General features: G+C 51.3%; 1 protein-coding gene across 1 annotated transcript; it reads left to right on the forward strand.

Moving 5' to 3' along the window:
* The first annotated feature begins 9304 nt into the window (after positions 1-9304).
* Positions 9305-27164, forward strand: CCM2L (CCM2 like scaffold protein). The gene is made up of 10 exons (XM_067707796.1): positions 9305-9374; positions 11652-11819; positions 13969-14052; positions 14145-14328; positions 15198-15661; positions 19005-19140; positions 20760-20823; positions 23185-23314; positions 23851-23989; positions 24864-27164. The coding sequence occupies exons 1-10, from the start codon at positions 9345-9347 to the stop codon at positions 25178-25180; spliced, it is 1716 nt and encodes a 571-aa protein (XP_067563897.1). The 5' UTR covers positions 9305-9344; the 3' UTR covers positions 25181-27164.

The following is a 27164-nucleotide window of genomic DNA, read 5'->3' on the forward strand; positions in this document are numbered from 1 at the left end:
GCCCCAGAATGGCTGCTCCTTTCCCCAGCATCCTTGAAAGAAAAGTTAAAAATCTCCTCCCTGGGAGCTGGGAGTCCTGACGGCTCCAGGAGCTGCCCAGAGAACCAGAGAGTAGGGACGAGCAGGCAGTGCTGAGGCGTGGCTTGAGGCTCATTTTTGGACTTTACTCCACCTCCACCCCACATCTTCTCAATCCCACAAAACCTTCCCTAAAGGCCTCTGCCTGCAAGGACACCTGAACACCAGAAACGGTCATAGTCAAAGGGCCCGAGGAGAGGGCTACAGGCACCTTCTGCGTCTCACCCTCTGGAAAGAGCTCAGCCCCTTAAGGACTGCCCCCTCCCTCCACACCTAGGAGCTCAGGACCCCATCCCTCCCAGGCCTGAGGTCCCTCTCTCTGCTGGCCTGTCCCTTACTTCATCTTGTCCCTGCTGGTCCCCTTGTTTCGCTGGGATGGAGGCGTCAGAGTAGGGAAGGGGCACCATCTCATTCAAGCAGTTTTGTTTTCCTTTCTGTGACACAATCTACCTCAGCCAGTCTCTCTTCCCTGCCAGAACTGGACACCCTGGGTCCCTGCCTCCTACTGCCCATTCCCTGTCTTCCCCCCTAGCCTGGCTGCTCAGCCCTTCCCAGAATCCCTACAGCGTCCTTGCAGTGAGAGAAGGTTCACAGCCCAGAGGGGCCCTTAATGTCTCTTAAGCCACCTACCCTCCACATCCACTATAAAGAAGAAATGGAGGCACAGAGAGGGCCAGGGACTTGCCCAAGATCACACAGGAAGTCGTGGCAGAGTTAGGCTTTTCCTGGGGATGAGAGGTAGTTGGGTCCATCTTAATTTTGCCAGGGAGAGAAGACAACAGGATGCTCTAGGTACCAAATATGTCAGGCCCTGCCATGCTGTCAGTATCTCAACTCCTAGGAGACCATGCCCCCATTCCCAGGGCAGACTTCTGTCTCCCAGTCTTTTGGAGCTGATGCCCCAGGCTGCTGACTGTGCTCCCCAAACCTCTCCAGGCAGCACACACCCCTCATCATACCCCCATGCACTGATGTTCCACGTGCCTTGTAACTATCACCTGGTTGGACAGCACAGACCTCTACCCCTCCCCAGCAGGGGGCTCCCCAACAAGGAAGCCTTTCTTGGTCCTCTCCTTTCATCTGCCTTATCCTCGTATCTCCCCCAAATCTGCCTTACCCCAAGCCAGTTCCCTACTACACCTGTGTCCTGCAGAGGTGTGTCACCCATGAGAGTTGAAGAAAGCAGAGGGCAGGGAGGGCAAGGCCTGGTCCAGGTCTCAGGGTCAGGGCCAACAGGGCTAGGAGTATCCAGGGAGGGAAGGTCTTGCCTGGCAGCCCCAGTGCCCTCCTAAGGGCTAAAGTCCCACAGGTCCCTTGGAGATCACCTGGGCTGGGAATTCACTGAAACCTCAGGCAGTGGGGAGAAGGTATCTGAGTGCATGGGTTGCAAATTCAAATGCCTCCAGTTAATGAAAATAAGAGTGGTAGAGGTGCTAGAAAATTAAGTGGTGGGGACTCTGACAAACTGGAGAGTACGTGCCCTGCCTATAGCCACTAAAGTTCAAATGTTTGAAAAATCCAGTGCAGGCCAAACTAAACACTCATATTTGACCGTGGGCCACCAGTTTGAAACCTCTGGATCAAAATGTTAATAAGGTTCTGGAGAGTCTTGAAGAGTCTGGAAACTCCTTTGAGACTTTTCTAGTCCAACCCTAAACCCCCATGGCCTGGCCACTGGAGAACTGCCCGACGTCCTCTCGACTGAAAAGGCCAGGGAGGTCTGGGCATCCGGGAGGTCCCTGGCTTGGGAACCATCATCCGATAAGGGCTGCAGGCCCCTCCAGTGACTGACAGGGTCAGCGTAAGGACTGGGGTCTTCTCCAGTTTGGGGGCCCCCAGGTAGGAGGAACCTGCACTGGGTGGGGGGAGAGTTCAGGCACAGGCAGAGGACTGAAAGCCAGGACCCAACTGCCCCATCCTGTGCTGGGCCATGCCACCCTTTGGCACCCTGAGGATGGTTCCCTCCCAGTTATGGCCCACAGGGGGCGAAGCTATCAATTTCTGTACTTCCGTTCTTTGTAATGTCTCAGTGAAAGAGATGGAGTGAGTGCCAAGCCACGTGGGCAGCAGTGGGGATGGGGTCTGCGGTCCCCCTTCCCAACCAGAGGGTCTTCTGAGACCCTGGGGCTGGGGATAAAGACTCTCAGGTGCCCTTCTGGTTGGGGAGGGGCTCGGACGTTTCCGGGTTCTTGGTTGCTGCAGGTAGAGGCGAGGGGAGGAACAGCAGGAAATTGTGGAAGTGGGAGAGGAAGGCCTGATCTAGGGATGGCCTGGTTCCTGGAAGCAGAAAACTCCCCGGTATGTGTCTGTGTGGGATGTGGACCTGCTGTGCCAGGCCTCCTCTACCCTTCCCTTCTCCCAGCAAGAAGGGGGCTGCCTTCTCCCTAGCAATCCTGGCCTTTATTCTATGCACAATCATCGTTAAGGGCACCCCCAGGCCAGGCTGAAGGGGGTGGGCCCTGGGGCACCTGCAGTAATCCCAGAGTGGAGGGTAGCTTGAGGCAAAGGGGGTGAGAAAGGCACTAGGTAGAAAAATGATATTCTTCCATCTCCCTCTCACCCAAATCCCAGACTCCAAACCAGGCCTGTCTCCATTTGTTTGGCTAAACAACCCCACGTGGAGGGACCCCATCTGAACAGCCCCCCAAACCCACTGTCTTTTGTGAACCAGTCACAAACTAGCTGGAAGGGACCCGAATGGTTCCCAGATTCTCCCTTATTATTTTCACCCCTGAGGATCCTATAGTTTGGGAGATTTTTCTCCCAAACTAGCCTCGCTTCTTGAAGGATAATTAATTTTCCCACATTAAATGAACTCAAACTGAGCTTCTGATTGCAGAGAAATGCTTCCAAGGCCTTGAGTTAGCTTCTAGGGCTTAAAGGTGGGGGGGATATCTGTATTCTGTTGGCATTTAATACATAATTCTCAAGAGCACTTGTGGGCCCCATTCTTGCCTCTGGGACCCCAAGTTAGGGATCAGTGGTTTAATCATCCAGCGTCTGTTGAATCATCCTTCCCCTTCTGAAGGGGAAGGCCCAGAAGGGGTGGCCAGCAGAAGGTCACACAGTGAGTTGGGAGGGTGGGATCAGAGCCCAGGTTCTTCGGGGTCCCACCAGAATACCCCCAGCCCTGATGCCCCCTCTTCCACTTTTTCTCCAACTCCAGGAACCACTAGCCATGCCCGAGGGGTTAATTTCCCTCCCTCAGCACAATTCCGGGTGATTCTCCCATCCAGATTCTTTCTTCCCTCTGTAGTCGACCCCCACCCCTGCCCAATTGTGTCTCCAATCCCGATCCCACCTCCTGGTATTTACTGCATCTGTGCCATCCTCAGTCCCGAGACCCCACTCACCCCTCTGCCCTTCCCCCAGGAGGGGGAGGGGACCCCAAGCTGGGACTTCTGTACTGAGACTCTTTTGTACGCCACAAACTTTTTGTATATTTTTAATTTTGCTGCAACATGAGATATTAAAAGTCATTTCAGTACGTGCTGTTTGCGTCTTATTGTTTTGGCTATTCTGCGCCAGAGAAAGAAGATGAGGAAGGAGGGTGCGGGGAGAAAGGACACCCTCTGCCACAACCCCTGCGGCTCCTGTGGCTCCCTTAAGAGACACAGGCATTTGGCTGGAAGAGGACAGCAGCATACAAAGCTCCTTGTTGATTGGACAGAACCTCAATCACTCAACCAGAATGATGGGTGGGGCCAAAAATTTAGGGATTTTCTCCAAACTCCTCGTTTTACAGGTAAGGGAAAAAAGGGACTGGGGACAGACTTTCTAGAGGTCAAAGAATGAGTCAGTGGCAAAGTCAGGACCTAGACCGAAGTTCCTAATGCCGCTAAAACAAATGTTTATTGAATAACTACTACGTGCCAGGCACTCTAATAAGACACAGTGAATAAGAATGATATTAAAGTCATGATCGCTGCCCTCCTGGAGCTTACATTCTAGAGGGCATTGCCCCTAAGAGATCTCCCTACCTCCAGGGTTTCCACCCTCTAAGCCAGTGGTTCTCAAACTTCAAAATGCATCAGAATTACCTGGGGCAGAGTGGGGATATTTAAAATGCAGATTTCCGTCTCCATAACTGGAGGGGGGGAGTAATAGAGCATGCCTGGGAATATGAATTTTAAAGGCTCTCCAGAGGATCTAGTACGAGGGGGTCTAAGAACCTCACTTTGAGGACCATTGCTTTAATGCCTCCTCCCCCAAATGTGACGATGACATTTCCTGGCTTTACAATCTCCCATGGCTTCCCAGGGCCTTCAGAATAAAGATTGTCAACTTTGCTGCTAGTCTCAAGGAACAGATATCTTAGTTAATGGTTTTAGTGCTTTCCGAAGTATGGGAAGATGCAAGAATCCAGGTGCATAAAACATTTCTCCTGAAAATATATAACCATCTGAAGGGCTGTTCTGCCAGTTTTCCCAGAGCACAGAGTGCCTCATTCCTGATCTCCCTTCAGGGTGTGTTAAAGGTCAGTGACTGCAGTGGCCAATGACTCAATTCTTGTAGACCCAGATGGCTGGTGACATTCTTTAGTAGGCAAGATGCTGACTTTTCACAACCTGGACCCAAAATACCTCTTAATTCTCACCTCCAACATCACCCCACCTAGACCTCATAGCTTCTCCAAACCACCATCTTCCTGCTTCTGTGAGGTTCTTCTGGTTGCCACCCAATGCCCTTTCTCTCCATTCTCTCATGAGGTAGAGCCCCATTTCCTAGGACCCCCCAGCCCAAGTGCTCAGGGAATGTAGCCCCTACCTGGCCTTAGGAGGCAAGACAATAGTTCTCAAAGTGTGGTCCCCAGAGCAGCATCACCAGGAAATTTGTTAGAAATGTGCTGATTCTCAGAGCCCACCCCAGACCTACTGAACCAGCCATGGTGTGGGTGGGGAGCACCATGTTTTTATAAGCCTTCACGCAGATTCTGAGGCACACCCAAGTTTGAGAACCATTGGTCCAAGATAATTCCCCTGACTGAGGATTGGTGGGGGCAGGGCCATGTGACCCAATTCTGTGAGGCAGAGACTGCTATATGTCCCCCAGTATCCATGCCCCCCCTTTTTCTATAAAGGAATTATTAGCTGGGCACATGGCCACTCAGAATAGAAGACTATTTCCCAGCCTCCTCTGCAATTAGGCGTTTCCATGGAAACAAGTTCCGGCCAATGGGATATGAGCGGTAGAACTTTGTGCTGCTTCCAGGTCATCCCTTTAGAGGGAGGAGCTGTGCTCTCCTCTGGCTCAGTTTACCCTTCCTACCGGCTTGACTGCAGCTGTGTCGAGAGCCAACTTGAAGTTGAAAGCAAAACCCTAGCCTGGTGGAGCAGCGAGACGGGAAGCCCCTAGGTCCTGGACACATGGAGCTGCTGTACCTGCCCTGGACTTGCTTATGTGATGGAAGAGATCAACTTCTATCACGTTTAAGCCACTGTTATTTGGATCTTTGTTAGAGCTGAAATATATCCTGGCTAATACATCTGACCCCTAGATCCCTAAGGGAAGTCTCTTGAAGAATCTCTGGGAAAGGTTTTCCTTCTCGATAAAAAGACACATAAGAAGGGGAAACCCTTGGCCTTATCAAGGGTTGATAGCATCAAAACCAGAATAATGATGAGTAGTATCAGGTCTGTATTGGTCCTACAACTGCTACAGCCCTCTTGCCAGCTGTGTTAGTTTGCTAGGGCTCCCATAACAAAATACCACACACTGGGTGACTTAACAGAAATCTATTTTTTCACCGTTCCGGAGGCTAGAAGTCCAAGACCAAGGTGTCAGCAGGACTGGTTTCTTCTGAGGCTCTCTCCTTGGCTTGCCGATGGCAGCATTCTCACTATGTCCTTACATGGCCTTTCCTCTGTGTGTGTGCGCCCCTGGTGTCTATGCGTTCAAATTTCCTCTTCTTATAAGGACACCGATCAAGTTAGATTAGAACCCACACTATGGCCTCATTTTAACTTAATCACCTCTTTAAAGGTCTTCTCTCCCCAACAGCCACATTCTGAGGTACTGGGTGTGCGGGCTTCAACATATAAATTTGGGGGGGCGGGGGGGACACAATTCAGCCTATAACACCAGCAAAGCAGAAGATGTAAGAAACCTGATGCCATTTTTGAGCTGCTCAATTAACCAGCCCTAAAATCACTTACCATTGGGCTTTGTCTTGAGAGATAATAAATTTCCCTTATGTCTAAGTCACTTTTGATCGGATAGTCTATTCTTGGTAGCCAAAAGTGTCACATCTCATGCAATGAGTGTTCACGCTGTTCCCTCTGCCCGGAGTGACCTTCCTGTCCATACGCCCTTCAAAGCCTGGCTTGAATGCCACAGGCTTGGTGAATGGCTCCTGATTCTACCTTCCCCAAACAAGTCGCTTGCCTTGTATCAGAGTTCTTTGCCTGTGTGTCTTTCTCTCTCACCAGTTTAGGGGTCAGCATATGCACTGTACACCAGCTGCCACGTTCCCCACCCAGCCACCATCCCATGGCAATCCCTTTTTCATTGGGAGTAGATCTGGTTTTTCTAATCAGCACTCCAGGGCAGCCCCTCCAATCAACTGGAGGTGGCTCAAAAGACGTGAATCCTATTTGCCACAACTGTTAAGTCTTGAGGGCATGGACTTTGTTTTACTCACCTCTTTTTTGATTCACAAGCAACTTTGTTAATAAGTGTTACCACTGTATGCTTCTGATCCCACTTAATCCCTGCAGCAGCCTTCTGAGGCAAGCACCATCATTATCCTGCTTTTGACACACGAGACTCTGGGACTCCAAGAGAAACTACTGGTTCAAGGTCATACACATGTGAACCTAGGTCCACCTGTCTCCGCCCATTTCCACTGACGTACTAGCCAATTGATCTGTTCATGGCCCTGGGGTGTGCACTGCAGGGAACACAGGGATAGTTTGCTCTTTCTAGTGGCATTCAGAACACTTCTTGTCCTGTTTGAGATTTCCAGCAGTTCAGTGATGTTTGGAGTTATTCCAGGAATAATAGACATCCCCATTTTACAGATAGGGAAACTGAGGCTCAGAGAGAAGAAAAGGCTTGCAAAGGTCAGTCATGGGGGACTTCCCTTGGAGGTCCAGCGGTTAAGACTTCACCTTCCAATGCAGTGGGTGCAGGTTCAATCCTTGGTCACAGAGCTAAAATCCCACATGCCTCGTGGCCAAAAAATCAAAAAAACATAAAACGGAAGCGATATTGTAACAAATTCAAAAAGACTTTCAAAATGGTCCACATCAGGAAAATCTTTAAAAAAATAAAAAGTCAGTCTTGGAGGTGCCAAAGCAAGAGACCACCTTTCATTCCCTGCTGCCACTCTGAGGGTGGGAGTTCAGGACCTGCTCAGGGGTTAACTGGGAGTTTGATGTCTGGGGCAGTCAGGGATTGGGTCAGGCCTCTTCCTGTTGGCCAGCGGGGGCGCTGAGGGAGACCTCACTTCCTGCTGTTGGGAGGTGACTGGCAGGATGTAGGGGAGCAGGTGGGGGTGGCTGTATGAGCTAGCACTAAGCAGCCTGGGCCATTTCCCCACCCCCAAAAGAGGGAGGGAGGGGAAGAGGGAAGGCTGGTGTCTGGGAGCCTCTGTCGGCTCTCACACCCAGAGGCAGTGGGGAGCTCTGACCCTCGCTCCCACCGGCACTAACCTGGAACACCCAGGCTTTTAGAAAAAACTCAAAACAATCCTATGCATTGGCCCCTGCACTTCATAATTTCCAACTGCCTTCTTATGCACGGCCTGATGTCTTTCCTGCCATGTCTCTGACTGCAGGACAGGGTTTGGGGGATTATTGTTCCCGTTGGAAAGATGAGGAAACTGAGGCCCAGGGAGCTTACAATAAGCAACCTCCCTGGATCATACAGCAAATCAGTTCCGGGACTTAGGTCTCCAGAACCCAGGGGTCATGGCAAGGTCAGAAGGGGTCAGTCAGAACCTTTCCAGCTGTCCTGGATGGGCCACACAGAGGGCATAGGCCCTAGAGGAAAGGAACCAGGCTTCAGATCAGAGCCAGACCCAGCAGATATCCCAGGTCCTCCTCTCATTCACTGTGTCCCCTCATTGGGTCAGCCTCTGCAATTGAGCCTGTTTTAAAAATCTGTATAACAGGGCTTCCCTGGTGGCGCAGTGGTTGAGAGTCCGCCTGCCGATGCAGGGGACAAGGGTTCGTGCCCCGGTCCGGGAAGATCCCACGTGCCGCGGAGCGGCTGGGCCCCTGAGCCATGGCCGCTGAGCCTGCGCGTCCGGAGCCTGTGCTCCGCAACGGGAGAGGCCACAGCAGTGAGAGGCCCGCGTACCACAAAAAAAAAAAAAAAAAAAGAAAGAAAAAAATCTGTATAACAATGGTATCCCAATATTGTGAAGAATAAGTGAGATGAAATAAGTAAAGTGCTCAGTCCAGAACCACAAAGGGAACCTTGCCTCTCTAATATTATTCTCTCAAGAGACAGTAAAACAGCCCAGGACACACAGACACACAGGTAAATAGTTAATATTTACTGAGTAACTCACATGTGCCAAGAGCCTTTCTAAGTGCATTTAATTCTTACAAGGTCACAAGGCTGGTATTATGCCCATTGTACAGATGGGGAAATGGAGGCACAAGAGGTTACAGACCCAAGGTCATAACCCTAGTAAGTGACAAAGCCAGGATTCAAACTCAAACAGCCTGTCTCTAAAGCCCATGCATACCACCTCCCTTAATAGTAAGATTAAATTTTAAAATCATTACTTGCTCAGACACAATATTCCATAGTTTATGAAGCATTTTCCCACCCACTTCCATTTATTTCTCACCACACCAGCCCAGAGAGGAAGGCAATGTTTACTCCTAATTTATAAAGGGGAGGGGGAAACTGAGGCTGTGAAAGGGGGAACTATCCTGTCTTGCCAAGGTCACACAGCAAGGTCGGTGGCAGAAGAGGGGGTGGTATCTGGGACTTTCCGACTCCAAATTCAGGGGACCATTCCCAGCCTTACTCAACTCCCAAGCCCCCTAAATAGCAAGCCTGCTGGAGGCCTTGGGGGCTTTCTCCCCAGGCCAGTTGCTCTGGCTGGGCTTCCACTGTTCAGCTGGAAGGTCCCAAGGCTGCGTCCTCCACCCACCCCACACCCCACCGCTCACTATCAGATGGGAGGGGCAGGAACTCTGGGACTGGTGGAGTTTCCGACCAGGCAGGAAAAAGAACAAAGGAACTGCATGGGGGGAGAAGGTGGAGGGGGGTGGCCAGGAGGGTGGCAGGAGTGGAGGGGACACTTCACCATGGAATATGAAGTCAAGAAAGGGAAAAAGGTAGGTGGGAGGTTGGAAGGGGTGCGCGGTAGAGAGATGTCCCCGGAGTCGGAGAAATGGGAAGCCTGGGGGGAGGAGGGGGGTGATGGGCAGTGAGTGGCGTCAGGAGAGCCTTTCTTCTTATTGGGAAAGACCTTCCTTCCCACCCTTGGGCAGCCAGACATTTGGACTCAAAATTCTCTAACCCGTCTCCCTGCTCTCAGTGGCCTGTGCCATCCCAGGAATGGACAGACGGACGGGCACCTTCCAGGAAAATCCAGCCAGTCAGATTAGTTTGGGAGATATTCTCAACCTGCTTCCCTGGTGTTCCTGGGGGTTCCCTCCTGCAGCTTCTCAGACCAAGGGACAGATAGAGAGCCACCCAACAAACCCATTCCCCTGCTCCCTGCCTCCCCAGACAGAAGGACCTCAGCCAGGGCAATTCTGTGCTATGAGGCTGCCTATCCAGGCTCGAGACACCTGCTTGCTCCCCCCCCGCTGGGTTCCAACTGAGCCTGCCCCCTCCCTGTCTTTATACAGGGCCCAGTTCTGCTCCAAAGGCCTCAGCCTGGGGGTCATTCCCCCCACCCCTAGACCTTTACCCCTTCCTGACTCTCAGATATTTTCTAGTCTGGTTCTCTGGGCATCACACCTGTTTCTCTTTGTGGTCCAGGGAGCCTCTGGGATTCCAACTCCCACCCCCACCCCCACTGAGCCCTCTTCCCCCAGGAAACCTAGATCCAGCTGTTTGAAAAGACTCCCACATGAACTGTGAGGGCTCCGAAGGGAGACAAGACATAGGTGCTTGTTCTCTCTTGGTTCATTCCTTCTATAGATATTTATTCAGCACCTATTATGTGCCAGGCACTGTGCCTGGCGCTGGTGATGATGCACTTGGTGAGCAAAGTCAGACAAGGTCCCTGCTCCCTCCCTGAAGCTCACATTCTAGTGAGGGAGACAACTATTAATTTAAAAAAAAAAACAATTAATGTAAAACTGTACAAAAGTCTCCACACACAGTGCTGGGTGACAGAACATTAAGGGACCCAGCCCTAGACTGGTCAGTTTGAGCTGAGATCTGATGGGTGGAAGGAAAGAGGACAGGGAAGAGTGTTTCTGGCAGAGGAACAGCATGTGCAAAGCTCCATGGTAGGAAGGAATGTAGCAAATAGGAAGAACTGAAAGATGGCCCTATAGCTGGAGGGCAGGAGTTAGGGGCAGCGTGGGGTGAGATGAGGCTGGAGAAGTGGGCAGGGGTGGACCACTGAGGGCCACAGACAAAGCATTCACCTCCCCACTCCACTCACATATACACACATGCTCCCATATACAGGATAAAGTCCTGGCTCCACAGCCGGCATTCGAGCCCTCTATGACTTGTTCATCTCGTCATTCAGCCACAGCTACAACACACCTTCTCCAGGCTCGCGCCCGCCCTTGCAGCCCCCAGTGTTTTGCACATGCTGTGCCCTCTGCTTGGGGTGCTCGTTCCCACATCGCTTGTTCTCATTTCTCAGAGCTTCCACGTACTTCATCCAGGCTCCGTGATACTGATTTTAAAACTTGAGCTGGGCCTGCAGCAGAATCACCTGGAGCGCTTGTTAATACACAGATCATTGGGTCTCATCCCAGGTTCTGATCCAATAGGTTTGAGATGGAGTGCAAGAATGTAGATTTCTCTTCAGTTCACAGGCGATGCTGCTGCTACTGCTGGTGGAGACCCAGGAACCACACACTGAGAACCACTGCTCTAGAGCAGTGCTCACACTTTCCTGGGAGTTTAAATTCTGTTGGGATGGGCTGGGGTCCTGAAATTTGCTCCTTTAACCTTGATCCAGGCCATTTTTATGCAGGTGCCCACTGGATTAAACTTCAAGGTACCTGTTAACCATTTCTAATATTTAGGAAAGCACAGAAAATAGCTTAAATACCTATGCACCCACCACTCAGCCACACTGAATGTTAATATTTTTCTGTACTTGCCCCAGCCTGGGTGGGGGTTCCTTAAGCCTCAGCCTGGGCCTGCACAGGGCTTCTAGAATGGAAGGTTTGGAGCCAGACTGCCCAAGGTGAACTATTGGTTCTACCGCTACTAGCTGGTGACCTTATTAGCTAGCTGCCTCTCTGAGGCTGTTTCTCCACCTACTAAATGGGAATCATAGAGCTACCCCCTCTGCAGAGTTTTTGTAAGAATTAAATTAGGTAATGTAAGTAAAAGGCTGCACATGTAAGTGCTGAATATGATCAAGTCAGTTGCTGTTATTACTGTTCTTACCCCCACGCCCCCGCCTCTCCCAGGGCTTCGTGTCCCCCATCCGGAGGCTGGTGTTCCCGAAGGCTGGGCGCCGGGCAGCCTTTCGAAGCAGTGTGAGCCGCCGGCCCCTGCATTCGATGCCCCTTTATCCCCCCGACTACCTCATCGACCCCCAGATTCTGCTGTGTGACTATCTGGAGAAAGAGGTCAAGGTACTTTCGGGATGAGCAGGAGGGGTGGGAAGAAGCTTGAGATAAGGGGCTGGGGGGAAAGTTTTCCTCAGCCCTCTTAGGTTACCTGGCTGGATCTGAAAATTAAACTGAACAAAGATTAACAGGAGAAAAGCACACACATTTTATTAAATTTTCACATGGACATGAGAGCCTTCAGAAGAGAATGGAAGACCCTGAGAAGTGACCAGAGCAGGAAGTTTTTATACTTTTTGACAAAGAAACAATAAATCTGTGAAGAATGGACAAGGCCAGAGGGGTTTGGAGGGGGTTGGTAAATGGTGAAAGAGGAACAAGGTTTGTTTATACAGACTTCTCGGCCCCCAATTCCCTGTCCCTGGTGATAAGGATGTCTCCCTTCCTACTGGTACCCTGAAAGGAGGGTACCCTTCACCAGGGAGATTTATCGCCTGCTTTCAGGGAAGATGGGTGAGGTGGGGGAAGTTAGAGTGACCTTCCTGCTTCTGCCGTTTTCTCATACTCCTTCAGCTTAAGATATTCAATGTGCCAAGATGCCATATTTTAGGGAAGCATGTTCTGGATTCCATCAGGAAAGACCTTACCTCTCCCCCACACCAACCCCTGACCACACAGGGGAGGCTCAGGGGAAAGAGGCCTGGGTTCAAGGCAGCCTTGCCCCTGAATTATGCTGGGGACCCTCAACAAGTGACCTCCACCTGTTCAGCCTCAGTGTTGCCATCTCAACATGGGGCTCAAAGCCTACCCCAAGGGGAGAGCAGATGGGAGGGTGCTCTGTGCACCAAAAAGCCGGACCGTCCTGTGAGATTTTACTGCAGTGACGTTGCTGCTACTTGGACAGTGTCCAGCTTAAAGGAAGCCAGTTCTGCAGGCCACATGGACTTAGGCCAACTCAGGGGCTTTACTTCTATTTTATGAACACCATGAAGGAGCAGTGGAGAATCCTCGCTACCCAATAAAGACTGATACGGGGGTAGGAGTGTCAGATTTAGTAAAAACAGGCACCCAGTTAAGTTTGAATTTTGGTGGGGGGAGGGATAAATTAGAGTTTGGGATTAACAGATACACACTACTATATATAAAATAGATAACCAAAAGGACCTATTGTATAACACAGGGAACTATATTCAATAGCTTATAATAACCTATAATGGAAAAGAATCTGAAAAAGAATATGTATTTGAATCACTTTTCTATATACCTGAAACTAACACTGTAAATCAATTATATTTCAACAAAAAAAATTTTTTTAATTTGAATTTCAGATAGGCGATGAGTACTTTTTTAGTTTTGATATTAGTTGTTTATGTGAAAACCAAGTTTAACTGGCATCTTGTATTTTACCTGGCAGCCCTATATGAAGAGAAAAGCTAGCAAACAAATCCACTTAAAAAATTGGGAACTGAAATTTCATAGAGAATAAAAAGAAAAGAAAGGTATGATTGGTAGAATCACCTAGAAGAATAAAACTAAAAATATTTTAAAAAGTTAATTCTTATATTAAATAACATTTAAGTGTGATAACATTAAGCTATAACTAAGAATGAATGAAGAATTAATTTACTATTAATTTAATTTAGGGCATCATTTTTCTGACAAAATTATATACTAATTGGATACAACATTCTTCCCTTTCCATTTGACTTCTGCGACAAGATCATGAAGAGGGCCAGTGACCTGCACAGTCAGTTGACACTGGTGCTTGGGGTGCACAGAGCCACTCAGGCCAAGCAGGAAATTCAAGCTATTCTAATGACTTTTGTTTCTGCCATAGCTAAATAACTATGTGCTCATAAAATAAGCTTATTTTAGCAAAAATAAGCTAGCAGTGAGAGTATGGACTCTGGTGTGTGGAGTCCAGTTCTGCCCTTTTTAGCTCTATAATATTGGGCAGGTTATTTGGCTTTGCTGTGCCTTAGTTTTCTCATCCTTAAAGCGATGATGAATGAGTGCAGAAAACTCTCAGGACTATGCCTGGCTCCTACAATGGCTTTAATAACAGTTATTATCAGGCTATTATTATTAATTCAGATATTTTTATCTCAGTCTACCCGCACTGTGTCAGTGAGGAGGTCAGGGTCCTCCAAGGCTTCAGGGAGACCTCTCTCTGCCCTTTTCCCACCACCCCCGCCCCCGCCCCATTTCCATCCAGTTCCTGGGCCACCTCACCTGGGTCACCTCTTCACTGAACCCCTCCAGCCGCGACGAGCTCCTGCAGCTGCTGGACACGGCCAGGGTGAGGCTCCGGGAGAGGGGAGGGCAGGGTCTGGTCCCCTACCTCTCCCACCCGAGGCCCCCGGGACTCAGGAGATCCGACCCACCCCGCAGCAGCTGAAGGAGCTGCCGCTGAAGACCACGGCGGAGCAGGACAGCATCCTGAGCCTGTCGGCCCGCTGCCTGCTGCTCACCTGGCGCGACAACGAGGAGCTCATCTTGCGTATCCCCACGCACGAGATCGCCGCTGCCTCCTACCTGCAGGACGACGCGCTGCACCTGCTGGTGCTTAAGACCGGTACGGCAGGCGGGGCCTGGCAGGGCCGGGGCGGGGGAGGTGAAGGAGTGGAGAAAGGGCCCAACACCTAGTCTTGGGCATGGGCGTGACCTGGGGCAGGGGCGGGGCCTGAGGCTGGATAAGTGGGTGATGGAAAGACCTGACCAAACTACCCTGAGACTAGGGACAGGACATGGCTGTTTGCGAGAAGAGGAAGCCCAAGGTTGAAGCTTGAAGGAGGGGCGGCCTGACCCACCATCTTCGAAACGGTGGAGAAGCCAGAATCCTGAGGCCTGAAGTTAAAGGGCGTGATGAAGGGTAGCAAGGCTCTGAGGCTAGGAGGGAACCTGCGGCAGAGGCGGAGTCTCATCTAGTGGAGGGGCCATACACTGGGGAGGCGGAGCTTGCGGCTGGGGTATCTTGGTGGGAGATGTCAGACCCTGCCATACTAGGGGCGGGGCCTGAGGCCAGGGGAGGGGTTGAAGGGAAGCCGGAAGCCAAGGAGGTGTTCCTGAAACCCGGGACAGGGTCCGAGTTAAGGGTAAAGAAGGAGGGGACAGCCTGACCACTACTCTCAGACCAGACGGCAGCGTCTGGGAGGCAAGGGGCGTCGGAATGGGGTAGGGCGTGTGGGAACTGCCAAACCCAGGGGTGGAGCCTGAGGGTGGGGGCGGGACCCAAAAGTGAGGACCCGTAGTGGGGCGGGGTCCGGCCTTCCGACTTTGAAGCCAGGGGTGGAGCCTGAGGGTGGGGGCGGGGCCAGACACGGCTGGACCCCCTTCTCCCCCCAACCACCACCGCAGCGGCGGGGGTCAGGACACCCAGCTGGCCTCGGGAGAGGGCTCTCAGCCCGGATCTCCTGCTTCTGACGGCCACCCGGCCTTTCCTAGGTCTGGGCGTGGACCCGGTGCCAGCCGGAGTAGACGCCAGCCCCGGCGGCGCGGGGCGCGACCCGGGCCCGCCCGGGGCGGCGCCCGAGAAGCGGCGGGTGGGCGCCACGGAGCGACGCCACACCATCTGCAGCCTTGACTGGCGGATGGCGTGGGGCGGGAGCGCGGGCGCCGAGGCCCGGGCCGGGGGCGGCGGCGGCGGCAGCCTGGAGCGCCAGCGCGCCGGGGCGCGGGCGTCGGGCAGCTGGGAGCGGCGGCAGACGTTCAGCGGCAGCTGGGAGCGGCGACACGGCGGCGGCGGCGGCGGCGGCGCCGCGGGCAAGCCAGGCGGCAGCTGGGAGCGGAGGCAGGCGGGAGGCGGCGGCAGCTGGGAGCGGCGCCACCCGGGCCCCAACCCGCTCGACCCGCAGGACCCCAGCCCCGACGCCTACTGCAACCTGGTCATCCTGGCTGTGGCCAACAGGGTGAGCCCGAGGGCATCCCGCGCCCCTGCGCCCTGCCTCCCCGGCGCGTTTTCACACTCCCCACACACATACCAAGTTCCTGGAGTCTACCCCAGCCCCTTTTCTTTTCCCTCCTTCGGCCCTACTGCCCAGAACTTCGGAACTGTGTGCCCATTGACGCCAAAAGGCTTTTACTCCAGCCCCAGGACACCTCCCCCTTGCTGTCCCAATGGGATGAAAGCTCAAAATGACCCAGACTTGATCTAACCCCTCATCCAGCCCTGCTCCTTCTCCAAAGTCGTCAGTGTCCACACTACCACAGTAACAATAATGAGGACAGTAATCACCAGCACGAATTCAGGGCCGACCTGTGCCAGACAGGAAACCAGCATTAAGTCATTTCATTCTCACAGTAACCCCTGGAGGCAAATATTACCACCATCCCCATTCTATAGAGAAGGAAACAGATCCAGAGGCTAAGCAACTTGTGCAAGGTCACACAGGAAGCAGGTGGTGATTTCAGCATTGGGACCCAGAAGTTCAGAGCCTGTACTCTTGGTAACAGTGGCCATCACCCAAGGCAGAAGACTTCTGGCCATTCTTGTCCCCCCCATCCTCCACATTCACCCTTGCTTTTATTCATTTGACCATGTTCATTGAGCGCCAGCTTGTGCTAGGCATTGGGCTAGGTGCCATGGATACAGAGATGAACAAAGACATATTTAGTGCCCTCCCTTAGGGAGCTCACCATCTAGCAGACACCTCCAAACCCTGAGCCTTGTAAGCTGTTTCTCTGGCCCAGGGCCCTGAACTCCCTCTCTATATAAACCCCACATGGTGAACAAAACAGACACAGTGCCTCTCTAAGAGAGGTGGATAGTAACCAGTAAACTCAGGCTCTGGTGCTGACTTGAAACATTTTCTCACTTGGTGTGCAGCTCTGCACATGCTCCTGGTTTTCCTACGTCCCTGGCTGCTCCTTCTCAAGAGCTGGCGCCTCCTCTTCTCACCAGTCTCTTGAGGTTGGACTGTCCCAGGCTTAGTCCTTGATTCTCTTTCTCCTTTATCTACACTCATTTCTACGTGGCCTCCTCTAGTGAGAACTCTCCCAAATGTTACCTCCCACCAAATCTCCACGGCTGTGTCTCCACTCAGCCTCTCCGTTCAAAGGTCTAACGACCAGAGCTGAGCGCCCAGTCTTCTCCCCAGACCTGCTCCTCCCTTGCTCTCCCTGTCTTGATGAATGGCAGCTCTGTCCTTCCATTGCTCAGACCAAAACCCTGCAGCACTCCTTGGCTCCTGTCTCTCACACAACCCATATCCACTCTGTCAACAAATCCTGTTGGCCCTATTTCTAAAATATAACCAAAGTGCATCTACTTCTCCCCAAGCTCCATTGTCCCCCACTTCCCAGGTCCGTGCTCCATCTTCCCCCATCTGGGTCATTCACTCACCCCTCACTGGTTTGGCCATTGCTCAGAATCTGTTCCCCCACATGGTCAGAGCAGTCCTGTTAACACAGAAGTCACATTGTGTCACTGCTCAAAACCTTTCAGTGGCTCCCCAGTTCACTCAGAGTAAAATCTAATGTCCTTACAACTGTTTATAAGGCCATCTACCTTACAATGGTGGCCTAGCCACCATCCTCATTTCCTCTCTAGCCTCATCTAAAGACATCTGTGCATTCCGGATGGTTCACTCTGGTATCCCTGGCCCCCAGGGCAGTGCCTGGCACATGATAGGTGCTCAATAAATATACTGAATAGATGGATTAGTGGGTACTATGTTACTATACCTTGTGATGGGGACCAAGTAGAAAAGCAGGTTGCAATGATAATGAGGGACGAGATCCATTTTCCAGAGGGAAAGTGAGTTTGTGCCTTTTAAACTGAAATGTGTAAGAGAGAAGGAAGCAGCAGGGCAAAGAGTCAAGAAAGCAAATTCCAGGGGGCTTCCCTGGTGGCGCAGAGGTTGAGAGTCCACCTGCCGATGCAGGGGGCACGTGTTCGTGCCCCGGTCTGGGAAGATCCCACATGCCGCAGAGCGGCTGGTCCTGTGAGCCGTGGCCGCTGGGCCTGCGCGTCCGGAGCCTGTGCTCCGCAACGGGAGAGGCCACAGTAGTGAGGGGCCCGCGTACAGCAAAAAAAAAAAGAAAGAAAGAAAAGAAAGCAAATTCCAGGCAGAGGGAACAGTGTACCCTGTTTATCCCACTGGGCTGTGAGGGCTTTAGGCCTCATCGAATTCACCTCTGAGACTCCACAGCCTGGCCCAGTGCTTGCCACACAGTGGGACTAAATAATAATTTGTGGAATGAGTAAATAAATAATGGTTGTTTTCTAGGAGTAACTGAGCCTCTGGCCTCCAATCTGAGGCATCATGGTCCCAAGGAGGGTACAGGAATTAGAGTCAAAAAACCTGGGTGCCAATATTAACCAAAGCCATGAGCCTGCTGTGTGAGCCTGGGCAAGTCACTTAACCACTCTAAGCCTCCATGTCTTTCATTATAAAATAAGGATGCCCTCTTCCCTGTCCATTTGGTAGAGCTATTATAAGGGTCAATCCTGGTTTAATGATAATTTCACTCCCTCATCCCAAAATGCCTGTCCTGGGTTACATTTTAATTTACTCCCTGGACTGGCTTTTTTAGAAGCACAATATAAGAAGTGGCTTCATGAAGTTGGTCTCTTCATTAGTTGTTGTCTTTCCGTGTCTCTTGCTTAAAGACTTAAAGAGGAAAATCAAAGAGGCAAATTCCTCTTCATATTTGCGATCTCAAAAAAGTTGCACCCAAGAACTTAAATGCCTTCCTTCTATCAGGGACTGAAGTTTATGTGTTCATCCTGCTTCCATTTTTGCCTTGGGTGCCAGGAAGCTCATATCTAAATATGGCATAGTAACTATGTTGAGCAGTAGTAACTCTGCTGAGCCTAACATTTTCATACAGTTAATTCTTCCTTTCCTCTTACTAGGCATTAGGAGACCTGGGCTCTAGTCCTGGCTAATCACTTTATGTCTCTGGGCTTCAGCTTCCTACGTGTAAATTAAACTAAATTAGGGCTTATTTTAGATAAGCTTCAGGAGGCCCCATAATTCTCCCAGAAATTTGGGGTGCATGTGTGCATTTTTCAGGGCAGAAGAGTTACATTTGTCACTGGATTCTGTAAAGGCCAGTGAGTGGCTATTTCTATAAAGGCCACCCAGAGCGTGGCCATATAATTTTGATGAAAAATGTCCTCAAAATCAATTTAAAGGCTCCCATAGTTGTGTGTGTGCCCTTGTGCGCCTCCTCACACTGCGTTTTTAGGAAGCAGGGGCATCCTGGTCCCTGGAGAAGGCCTGAGCTCTGTCCTCCTCTCTGGGCCAGGATGCTGCAGAGGAGTCCTGCGCCCTCATCTGTCAGGTCTTCCAGATCATCTACGGGGACCAAAGCATCGAGTGTGTGGACCGGGCCGGCTACCACTATACGTCCACACCCGAACGGCCGTGGCTGTGCAGCCGCAGTGAGTACTCCAACTCCTGGTGGCCCCTCCTGTGAAACGTCCTGAAAGGCCAGAGGAGGGGGGATGTCCCAGGACTGGGGCCAATGAAAGCCCTTAGGGGTCCTGACCTCTACAGCAATTACAGCATACCCCCGATATGTCGCTAAAATAAAATGTCAAATTTCATAACGACCTCAAACGTAGTTTCAGAACGAGACCCTCAGAGCTGAACTCTCTCTCCCTTTTGTTTTTTGGTGTCCCCACTTTGCCAAAACCTAAGTACATGCATTGTCAGTTTACTGAGCCATCTAGTCCCACTAGGACTCTAGGTCAAAACCAAGATTTCCAGACTGGTCCTTGAATGCCATCAAGGGCTGGAATGAGAATGAGACCAATAGTGGTATTCGTTGATCACCAACTACGTGCCAAGCACAGGGCCGATGTACCGAATCTTATTTAATCCTCATAACAACCTTGTCTGTCCTGTTTGCCACTGTATCCCCTGTGCCTAACACAGGACCAGGGACGGATGCTCAAGGCGTATTTTCTGAATGGATGAAAGAACACTCTGAGGCCTTATGAATACAATTTTTACAGATGAGGACATTAAGGCTCAGAGTAGTCAATAAATATCTCAGGGTCACACAGCTGGTAAATGGCAGAGTCAGGATTCAAACCCAGGTGCGTCTGATTCTAAAGCTTCCTGCAACAGCCTCACTCCCCGTGCTGCCTTCAGGGCCATTAAGGGAACTTCCTCAGCCACAGCCCCCTGAGCGTGGTCCCTGTTTGCGTAGCTCAGGCAATGGGGAGCCAGCTCTTTCCTTCTGGAGGCACTCACATCTGTGGGAACTGTGGTTATTGAGAATTTGGGAAAGTTCATTGACTCTCCCAGGGATGATGGACAAATAAATGAGATAACTCAACAGATATTTCAACAAATTCATTCATTCAACAAGTATTTCTTGAACACCTGTCTGTGGGATCCTGCTAATCACCAGGATGTACTGGCGAGTAAAGCCAGATGTGGCCCTCCCTCTGAGGCGTGCAGTGCTGAAGTAGGCCGACAGTAATTAAATAGTTGCACAGATAAAATGTAACCACACACTGTGTTATAAGAATGTATAATGAGGAACCAGCGGGGCCTGGAAAGTCAGGGGAGTGTCCTGAGGAAGTGACACTAAGTGAGCCACGATGGGCAGGGGGAGGCCAGTAGCTGGATTCACTGAGATGACAGGGGCAGGTACAGAGCAAGTTCTCTGTACCTGGTGCTCCTTTCTCCTCATGATTTTGAGCTCCTTGCCCTCAAAGTTCTTTTTTCTCTCTGTCAAACATATACAGTTTACAAAGCGCTACCTCGCCTGTTCCCTGGCTTGCTCTCCCCAAGGCCCCCCTGAGGTAGGCAGGAAGGTGGTATTGTCCCAACCTTGGGGAAGTTGAGTGCCTGGGAGAGAAGTGCGTTGCCCAAGGTTGGCTGTGTGTTGCCGGTGGGGGCAGGAATCATGGTCAGAAACTTCCAGTGGCTGCCCATTTCACTCAGAGTGAAAGTTAACACCTGTACAGTTACTAACAAGGCCATTCGTGCTCCAGCCGCCATCCTTACTCCAGGCCGCCTCTGACCGCCCTCTGTCTGCTGCCCCCAGGTGACAGCTGCCGCACGGATGGGACTTACGCCTATGACGCCGACTTCAGCTGCTGCAGCTCCTTGTGGGTACCGTCCTTCTCAGGGACCCCACTCTGGTCCCCTCTGTCCCTGCACAAACAGGGTTGCTCATCTGGGCATTCTTGAGCCCCTATGGGCAAGAGAGGGTGGGAGAAAGTGACTCCATCTTGATTTGTGCTGAGATGCTAGGCCCCGAGGGTGCAGGTAACCTGAACTTCCCAGGCTCTGGTGAGCTTATAGGATCTGAACCCCTGAGAGACAGACAGGGCAGCCAGAACTCAGAAATAGGTCCACATGGGCCTGCAGCTCTTTCCCAGTCATCCAGACACAGTGGCCTGCAGAGGCCAAAATCACAGCTAATGCCAAAAAGTCATTTTGGCTCTATGGAATAGAGAATCCTAAAAAAGAGTAGCTTTAAAAAGGATAAAGCTTCCCCCCCCCACCCGCCCGTCTCTTACATAAGATAGACAAGGAGTCTATGGCCTTATGGTCATTAAGGGCTCGGGCTTATCTTTTCCTCCCTCTCTAACACTTGCTTCCATCCTCAAGGTCACCTCATGGGCCCAGATAGTGGCTATAGTTCCAGCCATCACAGCAGCATATGAGGAATCTCTTTAAAGAAAGAGCTGTGCTAGAATTCCTACCTGACTTCTGCTTACATCTCATTGGCCAGAACTTGGTCTCATGGCCAGAACTAGCTATAAGCAAGTCTGGAAAATGTAGGGTTTTTTTTTAAAAAAAATCTCATTTGGGAATGTTGTCCAGGGTTCTATTTAGGGTGACTGACCACCCCAGTTTGCCCAGGATTTAGGGGTTCCCCAAAACATGGAAGTTTCAGTACTGTAACCAGGAAAGTCCCAGGAAAACTGGGACAAGTTGGTCACCTTAGTTCTGTTACTAAGGCCTTTGGCTTTCTGTTATTAAGGCTGACAGGGGACAGCCTCTGCCAGTGATACAGGCCTTACTTCCCCCCGCCCCCCCTTTTCAGCGGCAATATACTTGCTTAAGACTGTGCACTCTTAGGCCAGTCCTTAAACAACCTGCTATCTGCTAGAGAGATGACAGTCATGACAATGACTAACTTTAGAACTTGCTGTCTGCCAAGTGCTATTCTATAATGCACTTCGTTTTTAAAATCAACATAGCAACATTACAGTAGCTACTGTTTATTTACTGCCTAGTCCATGACTCTAAGTACTGTACAAACATTAACTCCTCTGTTTCTTACAATGACACCAATTTTTATCATACCATTTTACAGATAGAGAAACTGAAGAATAGAGAAGTTAAGTAACTTGACCCAAGGTCAAGCAGCTAGTAAGTTGTAGGCCTGCGATTTGAACCCAGACAGGCTGGCTCCAGAGTCCACACTAAGCTTACACTGCTTCTCTGGAGGTAATCATTGAAGATGGTTCTGGAACAATGTAGAGACCAGGAGGCAGGAGCCCAATGTTGACTTTTATTTAAGCGATATTTATTGAGTACCTACCATGTGCCAGGCACTGTGCTCTGTGCTAGGGATACAGTGGGGAGCCAGACAAGGACGAGGCCTGTGCTTGGCACATAGTAGGTACTCAGCAAACAGAGAAAACCAGGTCCCTGCTCTTGCATGGTTTACAAGGTAGCACAGGAGACAATGAAATCATTATTTAGTAATAATAAGCATCAACAGTAATAAACACTCAAGAGAAGCTCAGAGTGCTGAGAGAGAGGCTGTGGAAACCCTACCTCATCCGGGGAGTCAGGAGGACCTCTCCGAGGTGATGACACTTGAACTGAGACATGACAAATAAAAGGGGGAAGAGCGCTCCAGGTACAGGGAACAGCAAGTGCAAGGATGCTGAAGCGGGATCCACTTGGCATGTTTGAGGAGCAGCCAGGAGGCCACTATGGCTGCAGCAGAGGGTGTGAAGGACAGAGTGGATAGAGAGGAGATCTGGTGGAGGCATCGGAAAGGCCTTCATGTCATGGGTAGGCTTACAGACTATGTGACCACATTTGACAGAGGGTCTAACCCATTCTAGAGGGATCAGGGAAAACTTTCCTGAGGAGGTGACATTTAAGATCCAATGGTGAGGAAGAGTTAGCTGAGCAAAAGACAGGGAAAGGGAGGCATTCCAGGCAGAGGGAACAGCATGTGCAAAGGCCCAGAGGTGAGGAGGTACTTGGAGTATTAGAAGAAAAGACAGAAGGCAGGGTGACCTGAGCACAAACAGCAAGGGGGAGACGAGGCTTGAGAGGTGGTGCGTGGCCAGATCATATGGGGCCTCGAAGGCCAAAATGGGGTATAGGATGAGGCCCCAGGCCCAGAGCACTGGTGGCTGTGCCCTCCCACCTTCAGCCTACCACATGGAGAGGAGCTGGAGGGAGGCGAGTGAGGGCCCCTTCCCCCCCTGTCTCTGCAGCAATGGCTCCCAGGACACATTTGAAGCCTGTTACAGCGGCACGTCCACACCCTCTTTCCATGGCTCCCACTGCAGCGGCAGCGACCACAGCAGCCTGGGCCTCGAGCAGTTGCAGGATTACATGGTCACGGTGAGCTGGGGCAGGCAGTGCGAACAGCATAAACAAGGGCCTGGAGAACACATGGGGTATGTCAGGCATCATGAATAATCCTGGACATAACTGAAGCATAAGACCTCAGCGGTCAGGGCAGGGCATGAGGTTAGGAGAGCAAACGGAGTCAGCTGTGAAAGGCTTTAAGTAATGTCAACTAGCACTGAGTGTTGACTTTATACCAGGCACTGTTCTGAGCGCCTTTAATGCATCATTTCTTTCCATCCTTTCAACAACCCAAGAAGGAAATGCCTTCATTATCCTCACATTGCAGATGAAGAAAGCGAGGGTTAAGGAGGTTGTCACCTACCCACGATCACAGAGCTGGTCAGTGAAGGGGCCAGGATTTGAAATCGGGCAGCTTGAGTCCACATCCCATTCTTAGATGCAGCCCAAGGCCAGGTTTTCACAGGAGGGCTGGGCTGGATACACCCTTAGTGAGGGCTCTGGGTCTTTTAGGCAGGGGTTGGGTGGGGGTTGCTCTTGGGATTAATCTCGAATGGTGTCCCTGACAGTTGCGGAGTAAGCTGGGGCCCCCTGAGATCCAGCAGTTTGCCCTGCTGCTGCGGGACTACCGTCTGGGGCTGCCCATCCAGGACTATTGCGCAGGCCTGCTGAAGCTCTACGGAGACCGGCGCAAGTTCCTCCTGCTTGGTGAGCCCCCTGCCCAGGCTGGGAGTGTTTACTCTTTATCCCTTGGCCTCCCATAAAGCTGACATCATGAGATCCATGAGGCAAACAGGGAAACCGAAGTGCAGAGAGGGGAAGAGACTTGTCTGCAGTCAGAGCCTGGAGAGAGAGCACAGGTGTAACCATTTCACCTTCACAGCAAAGCTGGGAGAGGATATGATTCTTCCCATTTTACTCCATGAGGAATCTGAGGCTCAGAGAGGCTAAGGAACTCTTCCAAGGTCACAGAGCTAGTAAGGAGGGCTAGTGATAACAGCAACAGGAACGATAATCTTAATAAGCTAACATGTATTGGGCAGTTACCGTGTGTAGTGGCAAGGATCATCTCATTGAACGCCCTCAGTTCCGGGAAGTTGAAACTATGATTTGCCCTCATTTTGCAGATAAGAAAACTGAGGCTTAGAGAAGCAAAGTACATAAATAAGTCACAAAGCTAATAAGTGACAGAAGTAAAACGGAAGCCAAATGGGGCACTCAGTGTGTGTTAAGTACCTTATTTAATCCTCACAGCCCTACCGAGAGAACAGGTGTAATTATCTCCCTTTTACAGGGGAGGAAAGTAAGGCTCAGAGTAATTATTGGAGGAGTGTTACACAACTCATAAATGGGAATGTAATAATAATAATGATAACAATAATAAGCTAACATGTAGTGAGCATTTATTGCGTGCGGAGCATTATGCCGTTACGCTCTGGCTCAGAGAGTCCGGAATTGTGCAAGGTCACACAGCCGGCGAGCGGCAGGGTGGGGATTTGCACTCCGCTCCCCAGAGAAGGTGATTCCTCCGTGGGAGGGGAAGGCTTGACCCCCAGGAATCACCCTGCCCCTCGGCCTGCAGGGATGCGGCCCTTCATTCCGGACCAGGACATCGGCTACTTCGAGGGCTTCCTGGAGGGCGTGGGCATCCGCGAGGGCGGCATCCTCACCGACAGCTTCGGCCGCATCAAACGCAGCATGAGCTCCACGTCGGCGTCAGCCGTGCGCAGCTACGACGGCGCGGCCCAGCGGCCCGAGGCGCAGGCCTTCCACCGGCTGCTGGCCGACATCACGCACGACATCGAGGCGCTGGCCCCAGACGACGACGACGAAAGCACTGACGAGGAGGCCCAGGGCTCCCCGAGCGGGGTCGACGCGGCCGAGGACAACTACCTGTAGCCTGTGCCGCCGCCCATGCGGAGGGCGGGGAAGGGGGTGGCCCCCAAGACCCCGCTCCTGAGCCTCACTCACCGTTGCCTGTGGGACCCCATCCCCAGACCTCCTCCTCAAACCCCCAACCGGGGCTGCACCCTCCCGGGGTCTCTGTCCCTACTCCCGGGGCTCCGGTCCCTGCAGTCCCTCCGGTCCCGAGAATGTCCTGCAGGGGGCGGAATCCTAACTGGGACTTGGCAGCCCCTAGGCCGGCTGGGGTGGACTGCGAACTTCTTTGTCCCACTAGCCCCGCGGGTTCGGCTTCTGGACTCTCCCTCCTCCTCGAGACTCCGCAGCTTTCTGGAGACCAAGGGAGGGATGAAGAGTGGGCTCCACCTGCTGGCCGGTTGAGAAAATAATTCTCAGAGCCCAAAGACCTCTGTTCCTCTTATTTTACAGTTTGAGAAACATGTTCGAGAGAAGGGACTTGAGGGAGTCTCCTGATTCCCCTCAGATATTACCTCAAACTGACCATACTAAGTGGTGTAGAGGGTATTTTTAAAGCTCTAAGAGGCAGGGTCTCCCCTTCGCAGGTGGAATTAGATCGTTAGTGTGGAATAGAGGTTTCTTTCTACTGAGAGTCAACCCAGAGGTGGACGATTTGGGTCCCAGTCCTGGCCCTAAGGCTCTGAACAGGTTGCTTGTTCAGATCTTGCATTTGGAGCCAGACAGGCTAGGCCTCCTGTCTGGTAGCAGTTCTAGCTTCTCTGCATCTCCATTTCCTCTTCTGACCATGAAGGCGGCCCCACCCACCTCACAGGGGCGTCATAGGGATGACTGAAGGTCAAGACCTCAGTGCTGGGTCTAGCACATGCTAAGCGCTCAATAAATGCTGTTCCCTTCCACATCGAACACTTTCTGACTCAGTTTACCTGTCTTTACCTGTGTGCAACGGGACAGGAACTGAGGTGGAGGTGAGAAGACCCTCAGGGAGCTCACAGTTTGGGAGGAGGAAATAGGAATTGCCCCTCACAGCTCTATTACAGCCTGGCTCTGTGCTCGAGGCCCAAATGAAAAGTACCCAAGATTCCGCAGACAAGCCGTCGCATCTGGGGTAGTAAAAGAAGTCTGAAGACAGGGTTGGAGGGGAGGAGAAGTCAGCATAAGGACAGGACTCAGCACAGCCTCAGTAAAGGCTCAGAGGCTGAAAGAAAGAAGCCCTGAGAAGAGGCAAGAATTGCATAGAAGAGCTAAAATTTATTTGTAGAACTTTACATGGCCTTCCATGGCCAGACACAGGGCACTTACCGTGAGGTAGGTACTATTATCACCATTGTTAAAATTATATCGTTATTATTATTAGGGCTTCAGATCCAGAGAGTTTCATGAGTTATACTCAGTTCGTGGCAAATGACCATCCCATCATAACTGATCCATGAAAGGCCCTTCTGATGTCTTACTTTGTTTTATATTCCCCGAACTCCATCCATACATCCCCACAATCCTTCCCCTCCCTACAATAGGCACCCACCCCTATGTGTTGATATATATCCCGGGACATAAAATGTACAATGTCTTCTGTGTGTGTGTTTATATTACGTAAATGGTATTGTATAAGGTTCTCATTCTGTTGTTTCCTTTTTCACTCCCTAATGTGTTTTTAAGATCTACTTATGTGGGGACTTCCCTGGTGGTGCAGCAGTTAAGAATCTGCCTGCCAATGCAGGGGACACGGGTTTGAGCCTTGGTCCAGGAAGATCCCACAAGCCATGGAGCAACTAAGCCTGGGCGCCACAACTACTGAGCCTGCACTCTAGAGCCCGCGAGCCACAACTACTGAAGCCCGCGTGCCTAGAGCCTGTGCTCCGCAACAAGAGAAGCCACCGCAATGAGAGGCCCGAGCACCACGACGAAGAGTAGCCCCCACTCGCCGCAACTAGAGAAAGCCCTCGCGCAGCAACAAAGACCCAACGCAGCCAAAAATAAATAAATTTATTTTTTTAAAAAAAGA

Source organism: Pseudorca crassidens, chromosome 15 (genome assembly GCF_039906515.1).
Source record: "Pseudorca crassidens isolate mPseCra1 chromosome 15, mPseCra1.hap1, whole genome shotgun sequence".
NCBI lineage: Eukaryota > Metazoa > Chordata > Mammalia > Artiodactyla > Delphinidae > Pseudorca > Pseudorca crassidens.

Bases quoted from the DNA above. Each gene is read 5' to 3' on its own strand.
- CCM2L (XM_067707796.1), top strand. From the start codon at position 9,345: ATGGAATATGAAGTCAAGAAAGGGAAAAAG. The intron at 11,820-13,968 runs GTACTTTCGGGA...ATTTCCATCCAG, and splicing joins ATCTGGAGAAAGAGGTCAAG to TTCCTGGGCCACCTCACCTG. The intron at 23,990-24,863 runs GTGAGCCCCCTG...CTCGGCCTGCAG, and splicing joins GCGCAAGTTCCTCCTGCTTG to GGATGCGGCCCTTCATTCCG.